Genomic DNA, 19,075 nt, shown 5'->3' with positions numbered 1-19,075 from the left:
TGTGTGGAATGGGCAATCATTGATTTCGAGCGAAAAGTTTGTGGGCTTCGTTTTAAATGGCAGGGTCTACAGCTGATCTTTGTTCGAATTCGTATAAAGACTCATCGTTGTTCGTTATGACACTTTTTCCTGTTCTAGAAGGACTTTTGTTTAATAACGGAAGTAGCGTGTGAGCTCATGTCGACTACAAACGGCCTGCCAAAATTTTCCTCGAGTTCTTGATTAATTTATGATATGATATAGTAACATAATAGACAAAAAAACCTATATACAATCATTATGCGTACGGGTCCCTGAAACAGAACAAATCGATTATAGCATGAATTAAACGAGTTACCACTGACGTGAGTAGAAATAGCATAGCCAAAAAAGTCAATTGAACCCGCTTTTTTTTTTATTTACTTGACAAGTTTGAATAGGCAAATTTTGATTTCCTTTTCATCAATATTCCTTTGTCGAAAGAACTTAGATGCGCGTCCAAAATCACTCTTGTCATAGTGACCATCTCACAAATATATCTATTCAGCTGCGCGACAAAGCAGTCTGAGATCACGTTTTTGCATGTAGTGTGCTTCCCTTCTTCACATCTTTCTTAGTTTTGTCCTTAGAGCTTCTTCTGGAACTGTTCGTTGACTTGGGCCTAAGGTTATTAGATGGTGGGCTACCCATAATGTCGTAGATCTATTTAGGACGGCACAAACGTTTACGTTATACAATTGACTATAATCAGGAAAGGAAATGATCTGTTGGGGCTAATCAAATACAAAGCTATAATTAGCTTCAAACAGAACGTCTAACATTTGCATGTGTAAACGACCCTATGCCTATAAACAATGAATCAATGTGTTATGACAACTCAATCCGACGGGTGCGTTTCTTTCTCTGCGACAAACCTCATTGTACAACCGAAACAGTATTCCGCCTACGCCGGAAATCTTTTCTAGAAAAGAACTCTCACGTTAGCAGCAGATCGTAATTTTATTCCATTTATATGTGTGCACATGTACTAGGTCGTTGTGCCATGAAGTAGGCCGTTCCACTTTCGCATACACCTAGCTATGCTTACAGATAGCTTTTGTACTTTGCGCTCAGGTACCGAGCCTGCTGCCATTGTACTTTTTTTTTCTTAAATATTCCTATTGATTCATAAAGTTCTACATCTAAATAGTCGTAAAAGGATTCAATGTTAGCCTGAAACTATTTCATATTGTCAACCATTCCATATTGTCATATTTCATGTTAACCAACTTTTATATGATAGTCGTTAATCCAACAGAGAAAAACAGCGCCCAGCGCCGACCCGTATTAAAACCGCTAGTACTAACAGGATATGGGGAACCATCATAGTGGCCGATATGCGTCAGACTAATTGTCGCTCCCGTATGATCAACAATCGCCGTAGAAGGGTATAAACATTACTATGGGGGAAGGGGGGGGGGGGTCATTGTCAAAGCAAGAAGAGTTCTATCTCATATTAGATGATTCGTATGACCTTTGCAGAAAATATATTCCTTGTGATATAATCAATATCCAAACACCTTAGGACCTAAATATGTTGCGTTTGTTCGTAAAAAAAAGTTCACGTAAACAAACACTCAGTCAACGTGTAAACAGTATGTTGAAATATTTATGTGCCAATATAACATTCTCAGGAGTATCATGGACACGAAAATGATATGCAAGCTAGTAAACATAATACTGGTATATTTATATACACAGATACGAGAGGAAGTACTATAAAAACTTTGCCTACGTGGATATCTACACACAACGCCAGGAAACTATTTTTCGCAGATACCCTGCAGTGATAAAATGACAGCACGTAGCAGACAAGTTAGCAGGAAGATGCCGTTATCAGACGTATCAGTGCTTACCTGACAATCTGAAATAAAAGTTCGTTCGCTTACAATAATTGGCCTCAAGCAGTAATCCTCTCTAGAAAACTCGGCAAAGATGCAATAATGATCTGTACTGCGTACCGGGGGTTGTTGCGGGGCCTGACGTTGAGGCACTGGCTGATTCCGATTTTGGTGAACTTCGGCAAATGGATCGTAGCCGGCGGCAAGTCCTGGCGGAAAGAAGCCTGTCAGACCTGTAAGCAGTGTTTAGTTCATATTGAACTAGTTTTCTTCGCCACTGTAGATACCCAAGTGATTGAAATACTGAGACAGCATCGTGCTTCAACTTAGTCCAAAACAGCCTGATCGTGTAACGATTTCGAATCGTGCCCATTTGGCTTGGTAAAAGATTGTAGCGAAATAGAATACTATGACAGCAGAAAAGGTCTCCAAGTCGGCTGTTCGCGAAACGTTCGATTATGTCGGAAACAAGATCCGCTTTTTCAACATTTACTTTATTTGCATACGCAAAATTGGACATCAAGTCTACACCTAAAAAGTCCTTCTCCAAAACAGGCCACGACGGTGTTAAAACCACACGTGCGTAATACACTGAAGTCGGACAAGACATTCTTGAGCCTTATCCATCCATAAGGCGAAAGATGGCTGTCAAATATACCACAGAACTTGATAAAAGAGAAAAACTAAAAAACGTTAATTTCCAAATCAACAGTATCGATCTGTCGCCATGATCTACCAAAACAATATATATTATATGCGCTCGGGATAGAAAAACTATTAGGCCTGTAGATATAATTGTAAAAATAGGAGCCTTAAAAGTTACATGACTATTCGACGCAAGGATTAATTCACTTACACAGTTCAAATTTGAAAATTGGCGCTTCATTATATCACAAGGCAGACTTCGTCTGAGCTTTTCTAGGTCAAAATCAAAATCGTTTGACCAATGAGTAACGCATCTCGAAGAAAATCATCAAAAAAAAAAACTTGCTATTAGTTTTCTGGTCTGCTTATTCTGCTATTTTAGTTAGTTTCGACGTGGTCTTTTCAAGTAACTTAACAGTTAGCTTCTTTGCCGTCATGATTGGAGATGAATGTGACGCGCCCTACTAACTAATTACACAATGTATTCCTTCCGACGATGTAGACGCGTTGTGAAGAAGCTAGATGCCCGCTACAAGTGTTGTCACAGTTCTTACCTGCTGGGTCAATCAGTGGAGACGCAGTAGCAGAGTGCACGTTTCCTCCGTGCGGGGGTGACTCACATTGCTGCTTCTCCATTTCGACTCAAGAATAAAGGACGATCAGTGTTCGATCTTAATACGGAGAAAATTTTCTATCGAGAACTTCGTTTTCATTACGAATTTCGGTGCATTGTGATTATTTTTCAAAAAAATATCTGCCAAGTTCGTTTAGGTAACAAACAGGTACGTGCTTTAGTATAGTGATAGTATATGGATCTGAATCGAGTTGCAGCATTACAGTACACGTAGTTTCGCGGAAAGTTTACGCTTCTATATATCCTACTACAGAGTATTTCGAGGTTTCATTAGAAGCGCAAAAAGCGTTTATTTTTTTTTTATCACCTTTCCTAATAATTATTGTTTGCAAAATATCCCATAATTCCTCAGCAATGGGAACACACGAATAATTATACCACGCTAACTATAAAACCCCTAAGAGAGTGAATTTGCCCAGAACAAACGCCTCTCACTGGAAGGCATGAAAAACATATTTGAAAGTTACTTTCTGAACAAAGGCTCAAAGAAGGTGATGGTCAACTCATTAGTTAAACTAGGCTTTGACTTAAGCTATTGGTTACTTAACTTGTACGCCAACCTTACAAGGCACATTCCATTTGGAAATTCATGAAACTTTATTCAGTCTTAATACATATATACAATTCTCCTTAGTAACTAATGTCGCAGATTTTACATTTATGCAAACTAAAAACATGGAGGTAGCGCGTCAAATATTTCCAACTTTTTTCCAACTTAGATCATACTAAGTATTTGCCTAAGTGCCGTAAATGAGTCCTGCGTAAGAGTTTAGTGTTAAAGCTTCATTATCCAATATGACGATTACTCTATTAAAGCTATTTTCCGTTTAACTCGCTGTTAAATAGATGGACTGGAGCCGTAATGCTACAACGTAACAAAGGGAAGTACTTATAAGAGTATGCTTAATAGATTGCCAATATCCTATGCTGTCATGTTAGCGATATTAATATGCCCATCGCCAGTCAATATGTCTTTATCTTAAACTGGCATAGTTCTGCTAAATTTCATTTTATGTTTGGGTACTGCAGTCAGATGGTACGTCGGATGTTCAGGCTCAAAATTGCACGCAGCTTCGGCCCTGCAAAACTCAAACTGCGTTATTTTTTAATTAGCGTCAGTCTATCATAAATGCAGCATAGATATTATATAGATATATTTTAATCTTCGGACTTACTATCTCGATATAATCAAATTTGTTTCACCATGACAATGGACTTTGGAGGGGTTTTATATTGATGCTGATACGTTTCTAAAATTAGAGAAGTTCATTGATCAAAGTAAATGAATGTTTTCAATTTTACGCTCGTAAATGTGTTAGCATTGCATCACACAGCTGAAGCCCAGCACGAACCAGGCATATCTATTCCATGACTCACATGTCGTCCTCTCTTTCAGTAAGCATTGAATCATCATGAAAACCACTGTTCCGCCAAGCAGTGCTATGGAACCCGAGCACGCAACTTCCACGTGTGGCCTTCGACCCATGGTATACAGCATTATCAGTAGTACCTTGCCTTCTTAGCTTTCGCACACAAGTTCACATGCTCCACCGATACACACAATCACTGAGTATTTCTTTTTAAATATGTTTGATACGCAAGCATACGGCTGTTTGCGCTGACTGTAGATTTCTGTACAGCGCCAACCTCTCACCAGGCGGCAGCATCGCTCCCGCGCGAACGTCAGATAAACCGGATGGAATGGATACGAACGATGTCGTGGCGCTCAGATACGAATAGCGCGGCTGCTGCCGCTAATGCTGCTGCGAGAGTGGTACGGCTGATGGTGGTGGCAAACGTTAGGCGCAATAGCGCAGCGGTAAGTGGCCAACGGTTCCCTCTCCGTTGCAGGCGCGCGGTCTGTCGCTTCGCTCGCCAGCAAACGCCGTTGGCAGCGAACGCCGTTCTGCCGCTCTGTCGTAGGAGTAACAGTAGTAGTGGTGGTCATAGTAGTTGTTGTTCTCAGACCAGCTGTGTCCTACCTGCCCAATCGCCAGAGTAAGTGGTCTGGCGCTTGGTCAATTGGTTTTGTGTTGTTGGCCTACTCTGCTGTGTACCGGCCGTCGTTCATTTCTACATGTGTGCGAATCATGTTTCTGTGGGTGAAACGGAAAGAAAGTCGATCTTATTGAGAGGCAAAGTAAGAAGCTTAGAAGGCATTTTGTGTATCTCCTGAAATCCTCCCGTGGTGCTGTTGTTGCAAAGAGAAAAGCAAAAAGAAAAAAAGTGTGCCTTGCTACCTTTTGGATTTTACGTGCGATGTTGTTTTAAAAAGTCTGCCCTCGTTGGCTTCCATCTTGAGCAAAGGTAACGGTTAAGCGACTACTGAATTATTCACGTCTGTTGCCGAAGGGGGCTTACTGGGGATCTCCAACGGCAACGGACAACCCCGTGCAAAAAAGCTGGACACCAAATATAAAAAGTAGGCTACACATACGTAAGCGAAGGCAAAGGACGCGCCACGGCGCGATGGCGCCGGACATGGGTCTCGGAGTGGCGTCTTCGCGCTATCAGCGCGTGCTTCTCCTCAAAAACTGTCTGGCTATTATTTGCCGTGATCGGCGCAAGCTTTCACAGCAGGCCAAATCAAAGGACGCCCATGTCGACGGCTGGACGCTGTTTAAAAGTTTCGTACGCGAAAACTCGCAGTGCTTTTGGAACCAATGCCTTGTACAGTGTGTGCAGTCACTGGAGTACCGCGGATACATCGTACCTACCACAATACTCGTGTCGGGCGGGGAATACTCCTTAGACGTCGTCCGTTCAGCGTGGGCCCGACGTGCCCTTCGGCCGCCTGTTGGATATGACATACTCCGTTTAGGTGAGTAGCGGGAAAACAGCTCTCCTTAACGAATAGTGGTCAAAACTGACTAGGACCGTCCCTTTAATTAATTCTAGATATCTAATATGCATGCGATCCTTTCGCTTAGGCAAAATTTCTACGTTGCCTAGTGTTTTTACGGGTATTTGTCTGCTATTCTCCAAAACATTTAACAGTCGTTTCAGGACTCGGCACAAAAAACGCTGTTTTTCAGGTATAGGTAACGGCGAATATCTGCTCCAACATAAGCTTTGCCTGTAATAAGCACGATAAACAATTAAATAATGTACCTTACAGCTTTCGTTGTTTGCTTATGATACTCCGACCTTTGAACAGCGCGCGAATACAGGAAATTTGGCAAACAATATTGAGGTCATCGTTGAGGTGAAACGATAGTGGTTGCGCAAGTCAAAACTTGATTGCCTACACGGCATATTCCAGATCCTCCCGAGCATACGGCACAGCCTTTAGATTCTGAGCAGTCGACGTGTATCTAATCGTTCTACCCCTTTGTTACAAACCGACATCACTTAAACGTCGACATGGTACCGAAGTGTGAAATTGTCGTAACTAATCTTTAATCGTCCATTTTTCCAATCTTGCTTTCCGATTTGTACCGTTTGGTGAAAGAAGCGAGCTACAGACAAAAATTCACTGATGTTTAACTTATTCGTGGCCGATGTTTTTCGTTGTTTGTCGTTCCTTCAGCTATAGACGACCAAATCGCGAAAGCGGGGCTCGCCCATGCCTAAACACTAACGACCGCCTATACGGGACACATGAACGCATAGCTACACAGGCAGGCAGACGAACAGAGACAGAAGTGCCTCTCTATTCAGGTTCACATGAGTGATATTTGGCCTGTCCCAGTATGTATCAACGTGTAAGGACGATCTTTTTTACTGCCTACGCAACGTCGGCTCTATACGGGATCAGTGTGTCTAATGGTCCTGGTCAGCTGATAGGTTTCACTGCAGTCAGCTGCTGCATATATAGTCATAAAGCAGATTGGTGGATATGTGAAGAAGTGTCAGGATGGCTGACGCTAAAATCCATTGGTAACTTCAAAACGAGAACAGTTATGAAACCTTTTTTTTTAGTCTTGCACAGAGTGTGGTAGAGATTTACGTGCCAGCACGACGAACGGACAAACACAAGTGACAAAGTCTACGTTGATCAGTGCACTTCACTGACTTTGAAGGAATGAATCACCTGCAGAGAACATCTGCCACGATTTAGAAGGATAACGCCCACCGTTACCCGCCACCAACTAAAGCCGTATACAGTTTGCCTTAGAAATAAGTGGTTCGATATTTACGGCATATAAAAGTCAATTCTGGGTGTGTCCAAAGGGTTGTTAAAGCAAATCCCCATCTATGAAAACTAAGAAACACCTACTGACCAAACTGATGAACCATGAACGTGTCACTGGGCGAATCACGGTTTAGAAACAAAGTCCTAGAATATTGATACAGAATAAAGGTAACCGACTGACCCTGAGCAAAATCGGTAACGCAATTCTGCCGTAGGGATTAGTCATAGAACTGGCACAGACTGGATTATGGCCTGATTGACTGGATAGTGTTTATTTTTGACAGGATTTGCTTGTAACATTCAACTTACAACACATTTCGGGTTCAATTTGTGTTTTCTAGTCGTGGTAAAATCAAACAGTTATTGGCCTGCAACGCTGAAAAGAACGCTATTTTAGAGAAGATCAAACGACAATGTGAGCAAAAACTATGTTGTTTCGATCTGAAAAATAATGGTTACGTCTGGGCACATTTTTGCTTCTCGATCCTCAGTTATTAAAAAAACATTGAACGCGCCTGAAAGTATCTTGCACTGAAGTTCAGGCGCACCCGAAGAACTAACCGTCGAAGCAGGAATTATTACATACTTGATTCGTAATAACGAATATTACTGCACGGCGTACACCGTGCAGCTCCTGCAGTTAATAGTGCCAGTCCGAGGAAGTACAAGCTTTTACTTATTTGTTACGTACTTTTCATATATCCACAATGCATACGTCTGTGTAGCTTTTTTCGTGAGTTGGTACGCGGCTGCACTTCTGGTCCGTCAGTTAACTGAGAGCGATTGTTCGACCTGCTTAGCGATTCGTCGCCCGTAACGATTTCGAAGTCCGCATCGCATTAAATCTTATCGTTCAGCTCGATAGCGTCTCCGTTCCGTGCGTTCGAAGTAGTAGTGGTCGACAGCCACTTCCACTGCGATTACAGCCGAAGTTCGAAAGGAAATTGCCAATGTCGGTGTCGCGCAGAGCGAGGGCCCCTTTAAGACTGGTTCATTCGTTCGGGTGATTGTCTGCCTGCGTCGCTGGCTGGTGAGCCGTTTGCCGCTTGTTCTATTGTGCCACGGTGGCTAGCACATTGTCCTGCAGTCCATTAACATCCATCAGGTCCATAAAAATTGTAGGAATGTAGATCAAAACTACCCGAACAGAATCAATACAACGACGACAATAACAATAGGGCCGTTACAACGGTTTTCCTAAACACTAGCAGACTTCTACACTCTGAGATGATAGGAAGACTAATTAGTTTCTTAATTTTTTTTTACCTTGGTAAGATAATTAGTTGAGAATTCGAACTTGTCCCTCGTCAATCAATGCAAAGCTTGAAAAACGTCGGACTTCCGTCTTTTTCGTTTATATGTGTGGATACGACGCAATGCTGGTAAAGCACTACGGTGCGCCAGTTCCAGCTACACTTTGTGACGCATCAAGGAAAAACCAAGCATTATCAGCTGATTTGACAGTCGGATCGGTTGTTTCACTATTGATAGAAAGACAAATCACTGTACAATACCCCTGCTTGGTTCTGACCTGCTGTTGGACAAATAAACGGATGTAGTCCTTAGAGCAGATTCGTGAATTCGAAATTCCTTATAATACATAAATATAGCAGGTTTAACTAGATGATGAAAATAATACAAAGAGAAAGGATTTTTCCTAACACGTAATATAACAAGACAAGAAGCGTTAAGCACTACAACAAGTGTCGAACAATTTGTAAATACAAAAGGCAAGACGAAAAGCGCCTCGTACGTTTCTTCTAATCCACTTCAGATGACGAAGCCCCCTACCCTGATCAAACGAAGGGCCTCATTAGCGACTCATGCTGCTTGCCGAAATGGGCATTTATGCAGTATGCAATGAAAAAAGATGAACATTTATCCACGTAAACATTTAATTGGGGTGAGAGGTTATTTTTGGCAGCAGAAAGAGAGACTTGTAAAAGCTACCAGATATAACCTCATTCACTGATATTTGCATTTAGAAGCGTGTTGCAATTGATTACAATTGAAATTTGTCATTCACTTCAACGTCGAGACGTATTTACGTTGCGCGGGCAGCGAGAAAAAGACACATGGGGAAGCCGGCAAATAGACGCTTTTTAGCTATCGAGAGATTTTTAGACTACTTTATATATATATATATATATATATATATAAAGCGGTTACAGGCAAATTCGGCTGACCTCGAAATTGAATAACCTTTGAACCAGCTAGGTTAGAACAATAATTTTTCAATAAGTGCTAGGGATACCTCCCTTATTTTTTACGCGCTTTTCCCAGGCCTCTGGTATTTTTTAGGCCGCCATATGCGTACCATTCGTATTTTCATATGTAATTTTTCTATCTATGGGAAGTGGGGTCTGCTTGCTCACTAATTTTTCTTTTCAGCGCACGGAATATCCCGTCTGCAATCACACGAACTCAGATCAGGAGAACAAGTGAATTAAAGCCGATGTTCGATATTCTTTTACTCAATCCAGGATGTAGTTAGCGCATGGCGATCGGGTCTGGCATTGGAATCGAACAACTTTTTAGCAGCAGACTGAAGTATCTACCGACTAGATTTCATCTGTCGACGACGTGTAGTTCAAAAGTCCCTCGGATTTGCTTGTAAACCCGACGCACAACTCTGATTCAGCGCAATTGAGACCGAGCTAGTACGACTCGAAACATCACAAAACGTGTTATAACTATGTACACACTTACCTTAGAGCTCTTAGAAAACATCCAATGGTGAACATTGTCATACGACATCCACATACGCAACACATAAGCGTTCTGATTCCGTGAATTCTCATCATTTGAATAGAAATGTTTCGAATAAAAGTACTTAGATGTATGATACAGCCAATCAAAGTGATGGAGATTTGTCTTAGGACAAGGCCATCAACTACAGTGACACATACACAAACGTAGCGAAACGTACACAAACAGGCAACGATCTGGTTCAGAGATTTTAATTCGCACGCAGCTTGGTAACAAACTATAAACGGAATTAGTTAGTTAGTTAACCATGTACAATAGCGTACTGTTATTATTCACGACAGCGGATAGTGCAAACAAACTCATAGTTGCTTACGCAGTATTACTAGACGATTGTAGACTTTTTAGCCATTATGGTTAACGTTTATTTTAGGGGGCCAAGTTTACCAGCTGTCGGATATGAAAAAATCTGCAACTGCTATGATACATTTAACCTGATTCAAAGTAAGAAGGAATAAAGAATCTATAAGGAAAAGGTGATCTACTTCTATGCAGTCCGAACATGTCCTGAAACAAGCCTAATCGTGTCTCCGTAAGCATCGCTACATCCTTGTTTCATATTGCATATACGATTGTCTATACGCTATTTCATTCAATAGAGAATATTCAATCGGTGTATATTTGACCCATTTCCACGTTGGCAAACAAGTGATTACGGGTAGCTAGCTAGACGTATTGTGCAATATTGATATGGGCCAAACAAACCTATGGCACAAGTTAGCTTGAAACCTACGATTGTCGCGTCAGGATAGGCGCATTAATCGTCTTCGGGAAGACTCAATAATAATAATAGAAGGTTTAGTTATAAATAAGAGCTTTGGTCATAAATGGTTTGTATACGTCAATACTGATTAGACATTATGGGAAACAAGAACGGCGTTTCACTCCTTCTTGGTGCATTTTTTTTTGACAAACAAACGAGTCGAGACCCAATGATCGGTGGTCACGATTGGTGAGAGGAATTGTCATTAAAGCGATGTTTGGTCAACTGCGGTCGGTAGGCAGGCGCTTGTTCGTCGATGCTAAGGCGAGTGTAAAAATGTAGGTGATTCAATTGGACACCGTAATAGAAAATAAGAACTATCTATCACTATTTCATCCTCATCGGCCTATAGCGATAAAGCTGTTGCTGGTGCAATAATAGGACCGATTAGGTTTTCTAGTCAGTTGTCGACCAAATCAAGTCGAACGAAATCCGTTGTTCCCGATGTTTTCTTAGCCCTCCTATTTTCTCTCAGTTGAGTTTATGTCCGATGCCCAGAACTATCCAAGCATGCCATTAGAAATAGACATTTAACACATACGGTACGTGACTACAATCGGAGTGTAGTGGTATCAATAATGATAGTTGTTGCAATTGATAGTGGTCGGAATTAGTAAAAGATAACGAATTGTCGATGTCAACAAGAGGTCCAGCTCTTTAGGCTTGCTTAGTTCATATACTGCTGTGTCCGTTTGTCGTTTTGAAAGGCTTGATTCGCGCACTATAGCGACTAGTGGTGCCACCACGATGGGGCGCGAAGTTTAGCCGTCGCACACCCAATCTTACGGCTATCGCTTGCTCTTTGCTCATGCACATGGGTGTCCGATCTTATAATCCCTGCCCCCTTCTTCCACCGTCATCCACCGAGTGTCAGTTGCTCCCTCACAGACGCACATACATGTAGGCAGGCAGGAAGGCAGACAAACACCGACTTGGAAGACTCGGCGTCTAAGCACCCGGCTCCTTCTCTGACCACTGTTCATCACGACCACACGCAATAACATGTCTATGGGCATCAAATTGGTGTGGCAACCACCCATCTATACCGAATTGATTGTAGTTGTAAACGGCTTGGAAGTTGTGAGGATTTGCCGAAATTTCGATGGAAACTACAAGAAAAGATGACCGTTTGATAGATGGACAGACCTCTTGAGTAGCGTGTCAGATCAATCCACTAACTAGCGTCATCTTATCGTGCCTTGCTTGGCTGTACACTGCTTTTCGCGCGCTACCCATCCATCCAATCAAGCAACCTGGATCGCCGTCTCCCGTCGTCATGCCTGTCAACGCTGTCATCGTGAGGAGCATGGTGATGATAATGATCTGATGTTACCGGATCTAGCGGAACAGTCGAAATCACTGGCAGTGTCCATGGCTAACTCTATAAAATGATTAGCTGGTGAAAAGCCGGCTAAAACGAGCGCGTGAAAGTGCTAATAACGAATTACTAAACATGGCCACGCATATATATACATATGAAAAAAGGAAAATTGTGGCACGTTTTGCATCGTGCCACAATTTTCCTTCCGTTCAATCACGGATGGGCAAAGCAGCAGAACGACCAGTGCTTCTGCTGTTGTCCGCTGCTTGGTCGGTTGATGTAGGAGGACAAGTTCCGACAACTAGCCAAAAAAACAGGCCGCCGCCGCCGCCATTGTCGTCGTATTCATCTGCCATCTTCCACGACACTAGACAATGCTAACCAAGGGATGGATGATGATTATTATGCTACTAGATGATGACGGTGGCGATGTTAGGCGGGGGTGGTGCCGCATGGCAAGACTCTTCGTCACCTTCTGGCGTCCTGAGAGCCATCTGCAGCGTATACTGCGCGGCGTGAGATGAACGTCGAACAGGTAAAGGAGACAAAGAAGCGGCAAAAGAAAATTGAGAAAAGGAAAGAAAGAAAACTGCAATCTTTTTCGTGTGCCATTACAGCTCATTGCCTGTGTTTGTTGTTGTTGTGGTGACGGCTTATTCCCACTCTGGAGAAAAAGACGACGATGTTGTCGAAATCGAGTCGATCGTGGTTAGGAAGAAGTCAAGAAAACAACGCAGAAGTGAACAGAATAGCCTATAGCTGGACAACGAAAAAGCAAATGCTCGCAAAAAAGGAATTATTACGCGAACGGTCACACGTAGGCATACAAATACGCTTGCCCTCGGCGGTACTAGAACTTCTTTTCATTCTAAAGCGTAAATGCGGGCCTTTTCATTGCGTCATTATCGGTTTGCCCGTGAACATATCAGCCAGCCGTGGCTGTGCATAGTGTACTATAATATAGCTCGATTTGTGAGTGTGCATCTCTGCTTGTGTGTGAACTGAGAGACGGGCAACGGTAGAATTATCGATCGTGGTAGTGTATGTAAGACGTACGAAGGGAATCGATCGTTTATACACGGTTAATGACGTTGCTGAGGGTATGCACAGATATGGTGAAGGGTCAGCAAATCGCTAGGATTGGTGACGACGATTATGTCCGTCGCCTGCTTACGTAGCCGGTTACCATCGCGTTGAGTGATAGATTGGGGGTGGCTTCCCCTCCTTCTTTATTTTCTTGTTCTGCTGAGGTTATTGGAGGAAATAGGAACACCCGAAAATTGGCAAAGGCCTGCAAACGAAAAGCCGACAAAATGGGATTTCCGTTTGAAGTCGATTGGTTTTAGGATTAATACGGCTGCTTATATGACGCGATACTTTGACGATTAACGGCAAGCACAAACCTCTTTCCAGTTGTCTTCTCCGGCAGCCAACGGCAGGGGGTACAATAGGACGCTTGCTGTTAGATGATTCGTTGTTTGCTGGACCCGCAAAAACCCGTCGTTATTGAACCTATACAGGTGTCCCACAGCTTCTGCTGTTATTATTATTGGTGTTATTATCGACAATAGTTTAACAGTCGTTAGTTCTGCACTTTATCGTCGTTTACCATCGTACGTATACTGATTTGCTGTGCGAAATGTTGTTGTTGATGATGACGACGACGGTGATGATGATGTTGATATTTTAGCTGATTTACGCTTGAGGTGGCGGCAGCACCGGCGCCAACGTTCGCGCCGCGTGTCAGCATAGACTGGCTGTGCTATTTGCATTTTGACCGTCCCTTCAGAGATGAGTGGCGGGCGGTGACAGGCGCTTAGTTATGCCGGCGACAAAAGCTCAACATACTAAATAATAACAACAACAACAACAGCAACATCTGAAGCACTGAGACAGCGGAACCCGTTGTTCAAGGGTTCAAGGTAGGATGATTAGTGGAAGTTGTACCCGTTCCAGTGATGCTGTGCACGTTCCGCGAAAATAAAAAGAACACAGAGGGATTTGTAGAAACCCGACGAATGGCGGCGAAAATAAGGACATCGTAGAGTAAGATAATAACTATAACTATGCGTAGAGAGGCAATAGCTTCAACGATGTCGTTTCAGATAGTTAGACTAGCGGTTTCGATCAGTTTAGACAAAGTGACTTGTATTTCACGCGGACAATGTGCAAGCGATATGATGGCACACACAGCGGCAACATACAGAGATAGAAATAATACAGACAATTAAAATCCAACCTCATAGAAGGGAGCATTGTTCTTAGCTGCCACAGACCACAACAATCCTATGAGTTATGGCAAAAATAATTACGATGGGTATGGGCAGGAAGAAATCATCATCAGACGACTCGACAAAAATAGGTCCCTACCAATAGTACGGCGCGTTGTGTTTTTCCTTTTCATAAATTGCAAATCAATGGCGAACACAGACGGCTTCACTGTCACAAATATAGTATATCATAATAACAGTACCAACAGGACGCGGGGCAGCCTCTTTTCGGTGCTGAACTTTTTCTGGTTACCGATTAAGTATCGTTGTTCAATAGGAGAAGCCAACTGAATGCAGATTTTGAGTACTCATCAAATACCACAGAACGAAATGCCACGCATAATCGTGGCGCCCGTAGGAAATTATCTACGATACGATGCCGCTTTTGCTTAGGGCCTATACTAAATGCACAATCTGAACGCCTGTTCGTTCACATTTCGTATACGAAACTACGTACGCTTGTGGATAGCAGATGAATAGGCTTTATGTACTGCCTGCCTATTAATATAATTTGCAATAATGAATAGAACGGCAACATACTCACCAATAGCATCAGCGTGTGGCAGCAGAGATCAAAAACCCCAAGGGTCATCATCACTTCGCTCTACGTAAGCCCCTTTTTTTGGACTCCATGGTGGCATTCGTCTATACCTGTGCGTGAGATGTTCACAGCTGCTCTATCGATATCAGTTCGAAGTTTGGACGTCGACAATACCTCGTTTATTTTTCCTAAATGGCTTGCAGTTTGGTTTGACGACCTCCCTGAGACAAGGGGTGCGGAAAAGAAATAGCGGGAGAAAGCGGATGCTAAGCTGAGTAGGGACTAATGAGGTAAAAATGTCTCTTCTGATATCTCATTCTTTGCGCGTTAATCAGTGTATTACGAAATTGCTGGAACAGGCGCGAATGGACAGAAGGAATGATGCGTTATAGTACATATACAAATACGTAAATGAATAAATAAGAATACAGCATATTGATGTACATTTCAACTATGGATGTGTTCAAGAGGAAACGGCAGCCTCGCGTCTCCATCAAATTTATGTCTCATTAGCAGTATTGTCGTGAAGCAACCCCATCTCTCTGGGTATATATTGCCCCATCAACGAGCTCTGTCCCATCACGCAAAGGGAAATACGGCAACTGAGAATGAGCAAGATCAGGAAAACAATAAAGCTACAGAGAGTTCTTGCAATGATAGCGAACGAGATAGTTGGACAAGTTGAATCATACAAGCCCATTTTGAGTGACCCAACTCGCTAACGGATATTAAAATGATCTACCGTGTTGGCCTCCCCCTTCTTCTTTATATTGAATCAATGGGGAAATTTCCAATAGCAAGACATATATGTAAGAGGTAGCTCTGTTTTCGCTGTCCGTTAAACACAAAGAGCCTGTCTGTCAAGTTACTGTAGACGCCGTAATGAATAAGTGGACTTCGAGCACTTTCCTTTGGACTGCGGAAAAGACCACATCGAGCATAAGCTGGCTCAAAACCGTAATCGCCAATCTCATTATTTAGCCCAGCTCGAACGTATACTTAACTTTTACGTTTCCAGTGTTCTCAAGGGGGGCTAGAGAGAAGCTAAGTAAACTCTACGGTTAGGGTAATATCAAGATAATTAAACTACAACCATTCAGGTTCATCGTTTTTTTCGACTCGTTAGACCTAAAAAGCATCCTGAAAAGATTACAGCAAAATTTTGTAAAAGACCATGTCATAAAGAGCAGAGAACTCATTAAGAAAGAATATATTACTTGTGTACATAGCATTGCGATTTGATGCGTGTAATGAATACATATGCACACACACATAACAATAATAAAAAAAAAAAAGGTTTCAATACACTACCGTGATCGATCAATATATGGAGGAAATGGAATGATTCCTCGATTCCCCCCACCTCTTCGATTCGCCTGTTGTGCGAGTATCAGCACCTGGAGGAAATGTTTTTCCACGATACATCTTCTAATTTTTCTTCAGTCTATTTACTCTGTCGTATCCTGTTGGGCCCAGCACTTTGCAATAGAGCTAAAGTGTATCTCGAATATGCCTGTGTGACGTACCTGTGTGAATATAAACGTGTTATGAACAAAAAAAAAAAAAGCTTAAATGGAAAGGCCACAATGTTCTGCGAATGAAAGCCCTTCATATTCCAGTACTTATGCCCTTGTCATGGAACAGCGCTCTACGTTTTCGAGAGTTAATGGCTGTTCATGACAGACGTAACTACGATTTCTAAAGTACTTAAGTTAAATCCGAGAATAGCACTCATTCAGTAGAACGATCGAAGGTACGTGTCACCGATCTGCAGATGCACTATTTTTCTATTTTTTTTTATGCATTCGTTTTTATCGAAGATCCAACATTGTAATAGGCGTTACAATTTTTTACACAAAACCCGCACGTGATGACAACACCCGCGTACAGATGTCCTCGTATCAGAAATAGCATACAGGTAAGTTCGTATGTATGTATGTATGTTGTGAGCTATTGAAGAGCATGAAAAACATGAATTCAGTTACTGAATTACATTTGATAGTTGTGTGGGGAATGCACAGGTCAGACATGTACAGAGTGTATCATAGCCCGGGTTTGATCAGTTCGTACCGTTGAGCCATCTAAAACAACGCAGAAACTGTGGCTGTAGTGAGAAATCGCAACATATGAGGTTCACAGCATGTGCGAGCACGGGGGTCTGTATTAAAAAGCTTTTTGTAGAGGACGGCGCTTGACGATGGCCGCAACTGCTTGATACCAAGTCAAATGATGCAAGCTATTGTATTTAATCCTCCAGTCTTATTTTAATCATATATAGCGCGTCTATGTGTAACTCAATGGTATACGTTTATCCTCATGAAGTTACTTTATGGCTCGACTGAATGATCATGACACGTCGTCGCCATATACGATTTAATGACTCGGTTGGATTAAAACTACGATAGGCTATCAATGTTTGGTATGAAGATCAAATAGGTTTATGAGCAGCAGGGGTCGTTATCGTGCGCGATGTTTTGTTGCCTTTATCGCTAAAGTCGCCATGCCACGAAGCCGCCACCAACTGTCTATGTGTAATATTGAAGCAACACTATACCACGCTACGCGTGCGACGAACGTTTTTCCAGTTATTGTATTGTTTTCATCGTTGAAAAGCCCTCGTCTTTCCACCGCCGCCGCCGCCGCCGCCGCCGCCGCCGCCGCCGCCGCCGCCGCCGCCGCCGCCGCCGCCACTGTCACTCCCGCTGCTCAATCGGATGTTACGAAAACGCATTCATCGATGATGGCAAATTGACTTATTCTGCCGCTGCTGTTACTATTCGTTGGTTGTCTTTCGTTCATTGGTCTATTCTTGAGCAGAAAACAACAGAAGTACAGGGATCAGATGCACAAGCAACACGATTATTACTACTTCTTCCAAACACTGTCGTCGAGGTACCTGCGACCTCAGCGTGACCGTAAGTCACCTTTGAGCGCCTGCAGTATGGTTTAGCTGTTGTTGTTTGTAACCGTTAACATCTGCATAGCGGCTTTGGCTGGATCTGCTACTTCTCAGTTCCTTCTATCGCTGCAATTGCCACTACAGTCGGAAGACGACGACCCAAGGGTAGAAATGGCATGCGTGCCCTGCTTGTTCGGCGGCCTGCTGCGCCTGCATCTCTACCAGGACTTTGGTGGTCGTCTGCGAGACTGATCGATCGGCCAGCAGCCCTCTATTATAGTGTCTTTTAATTACTATCGCTGTCGTTACTACTGCAAGTAATGCTATGCGCTATATAGCATACGACTCTGCCCGATAAAAAATGTGATGTTATCACTGAAAAATAAGAGAACTAATGTTTCTACGTATATATTCTATCTACATTGTATTGTATCTACATAGGTCCAACGCAAACATGTAATACACATCGGCCTTTAGGAATACTCATTTATAGTCAGATATGCCAGCTTGCAAAGGTTTAAATATATATATATATATATGACATTACTGGTCATAGTTGCTCAGTCTACTTATAAAAACATACGAATAAATAGATGTTGTTATATAAAGAGAGGCACAGGATGAATACCACGAGGTATGAATTAGCGTTTGACAGTATCACAAATTGGACGAATTCCGCACAGCGTCACACGTTTACCTTTGACGATGGGTTCGTCGGTATTTTTCGTGGCAACACATCGTGACCTTTCGACTTCGTTGAAGTCCATCAAAAAGAGATGAAAAGAAGCTGTTCTTTGTACCGCTAACTTCGGGAAGTCCTACTCGCCTCCATTGCATCTGCAGTAAAGAGCAAATTGCCCAGCATGCAAACAAATTACAAGACTGAATTTAGGATGCTGAGCAAAAATTCGTTTTTTTTTTTGTGGAATACTGTAATAATGACGTTAATTTAATTTTACTTAGGCAGCCAATTGTTAGAGAGCCAATATCAACTTGCTTAGTCGGACCCAGTTATCGACGCGTACCACACCACGGTGCGAGATATAATAGTGCCTAGAGGAAAAAATCGCCTTAATCTAAGGGTCAATAGTTGTGTAGTAAAAACTGTGTTTCGTGATGTATATCGCTGTCATCCAATTTCGACAATCTTTTTAATTTTAGTATAGCCTATGTTAGAACTTCTACACATAAAGTTTAGTGTTGAAACTTTCAGCATAACTACGAGGAATAACATGCATTCTA

General features: G+C 42.4%; 2 protein-coding genes across 11 annotated transcripts in view; one reads left to right on the top strand and one right to left on the bottom strand.

The window, feature by feature from the left end:
* Positions 1–372: 372 nt before the first annotated feature.
* LOC111243949 (uncharacterized) lies at positions 373–3,198 on the bottom strand. Its single transcript, XM_022790337.2, has 3 exons — positions 3,059–3,198; positions 1,980–2,092; positions 373–681 (listed from the first exon to the last, which is right to left on the bottom strand). Exons 1-3 carry the CDS (start codon positions 3,138–3,140, stop codon positions 550–552), a joined length of 327 nt encoding a protein of 108 aa, XP_022646072.1. The 5' UTR covers positions 3,141–3,198; the 3' UTR covers positions 373–549.
* LOC111243941 (uncharacterized) overlaps positions 3,146–19,075 on the top strand; it is a 156,012-nt gene continuing 140,082 nt past the window's right edge. For 4 of the 10 annotated variants that reach the window (XM_086984077.1, XM_086984033.1, XM_022790314.2 and 1 more), the window contains exons 1-2: positions 3,146–3,286; positions 4,535–5,959. In XM_086984077.1, coding sequence (XP_086840203.1) covers positions 5,608–5,959 — 352 coding nt within the window. In that variant the 5' untranslated portion in view covers positions 3,146–3,286; positions 4,535–5,607. Of the gene's footprint in view, positions 3,287–3,624; positions 5,960–19,075 lie in introns of those variants that run through there. The other 6 variants (XM_086983896.1, XM_086983868.1, XM_086983955.1 and 3 more) reach the window with 6 other exon arrangements.

Source organism: Varroa destructor, unplaced genomic scaffold (genome assembly GCF_002443255.2).
Source record: "Varroa destructor unplaced genomic scaffold, Vdes_3.0 BEIS01000001.1, whole genome shotgun sequence".
Classification (NCBI taxonomy): Eukaryota; Metazoa; Arthropoda; class Arachnida; order Mesostigmata; family Varroidae; genus Varroa; species Varroa destructor.
The sequence above is the reverse complement of the archived record's forward strand: the minus strand, read 5'-3'. Positions and strand labels throughout refer to the sequence as shown.

What these genes read in the sequence shown, in the direction of transcription:
- LOC111243949 (XM_022790337.2), bottom strand. Translation starts at nt 3,140, where the DNA reads ATGGAGAAGCAGCAATGTGAGTCACCCCCGCACGGAGGAAACGTGCAC. An exon ending in TCCACTGATTGACCCAGCAG is followed by an intron (nt 2,093 to 3,058) that starts GTAAGAACTGTG and finishes CACTGCTTACAG; the next exon opens with GTCTGACAGGCTTCTTTCCG. An exon ending in AGGCCCCGCAACAACCCCCG is followed by an intron (nt 682 to 1,979) that starts GTACGCAGTACA and finishes CGTCCTAAATAG; the next exon opens with ATCTACGACATTATGGGTAG.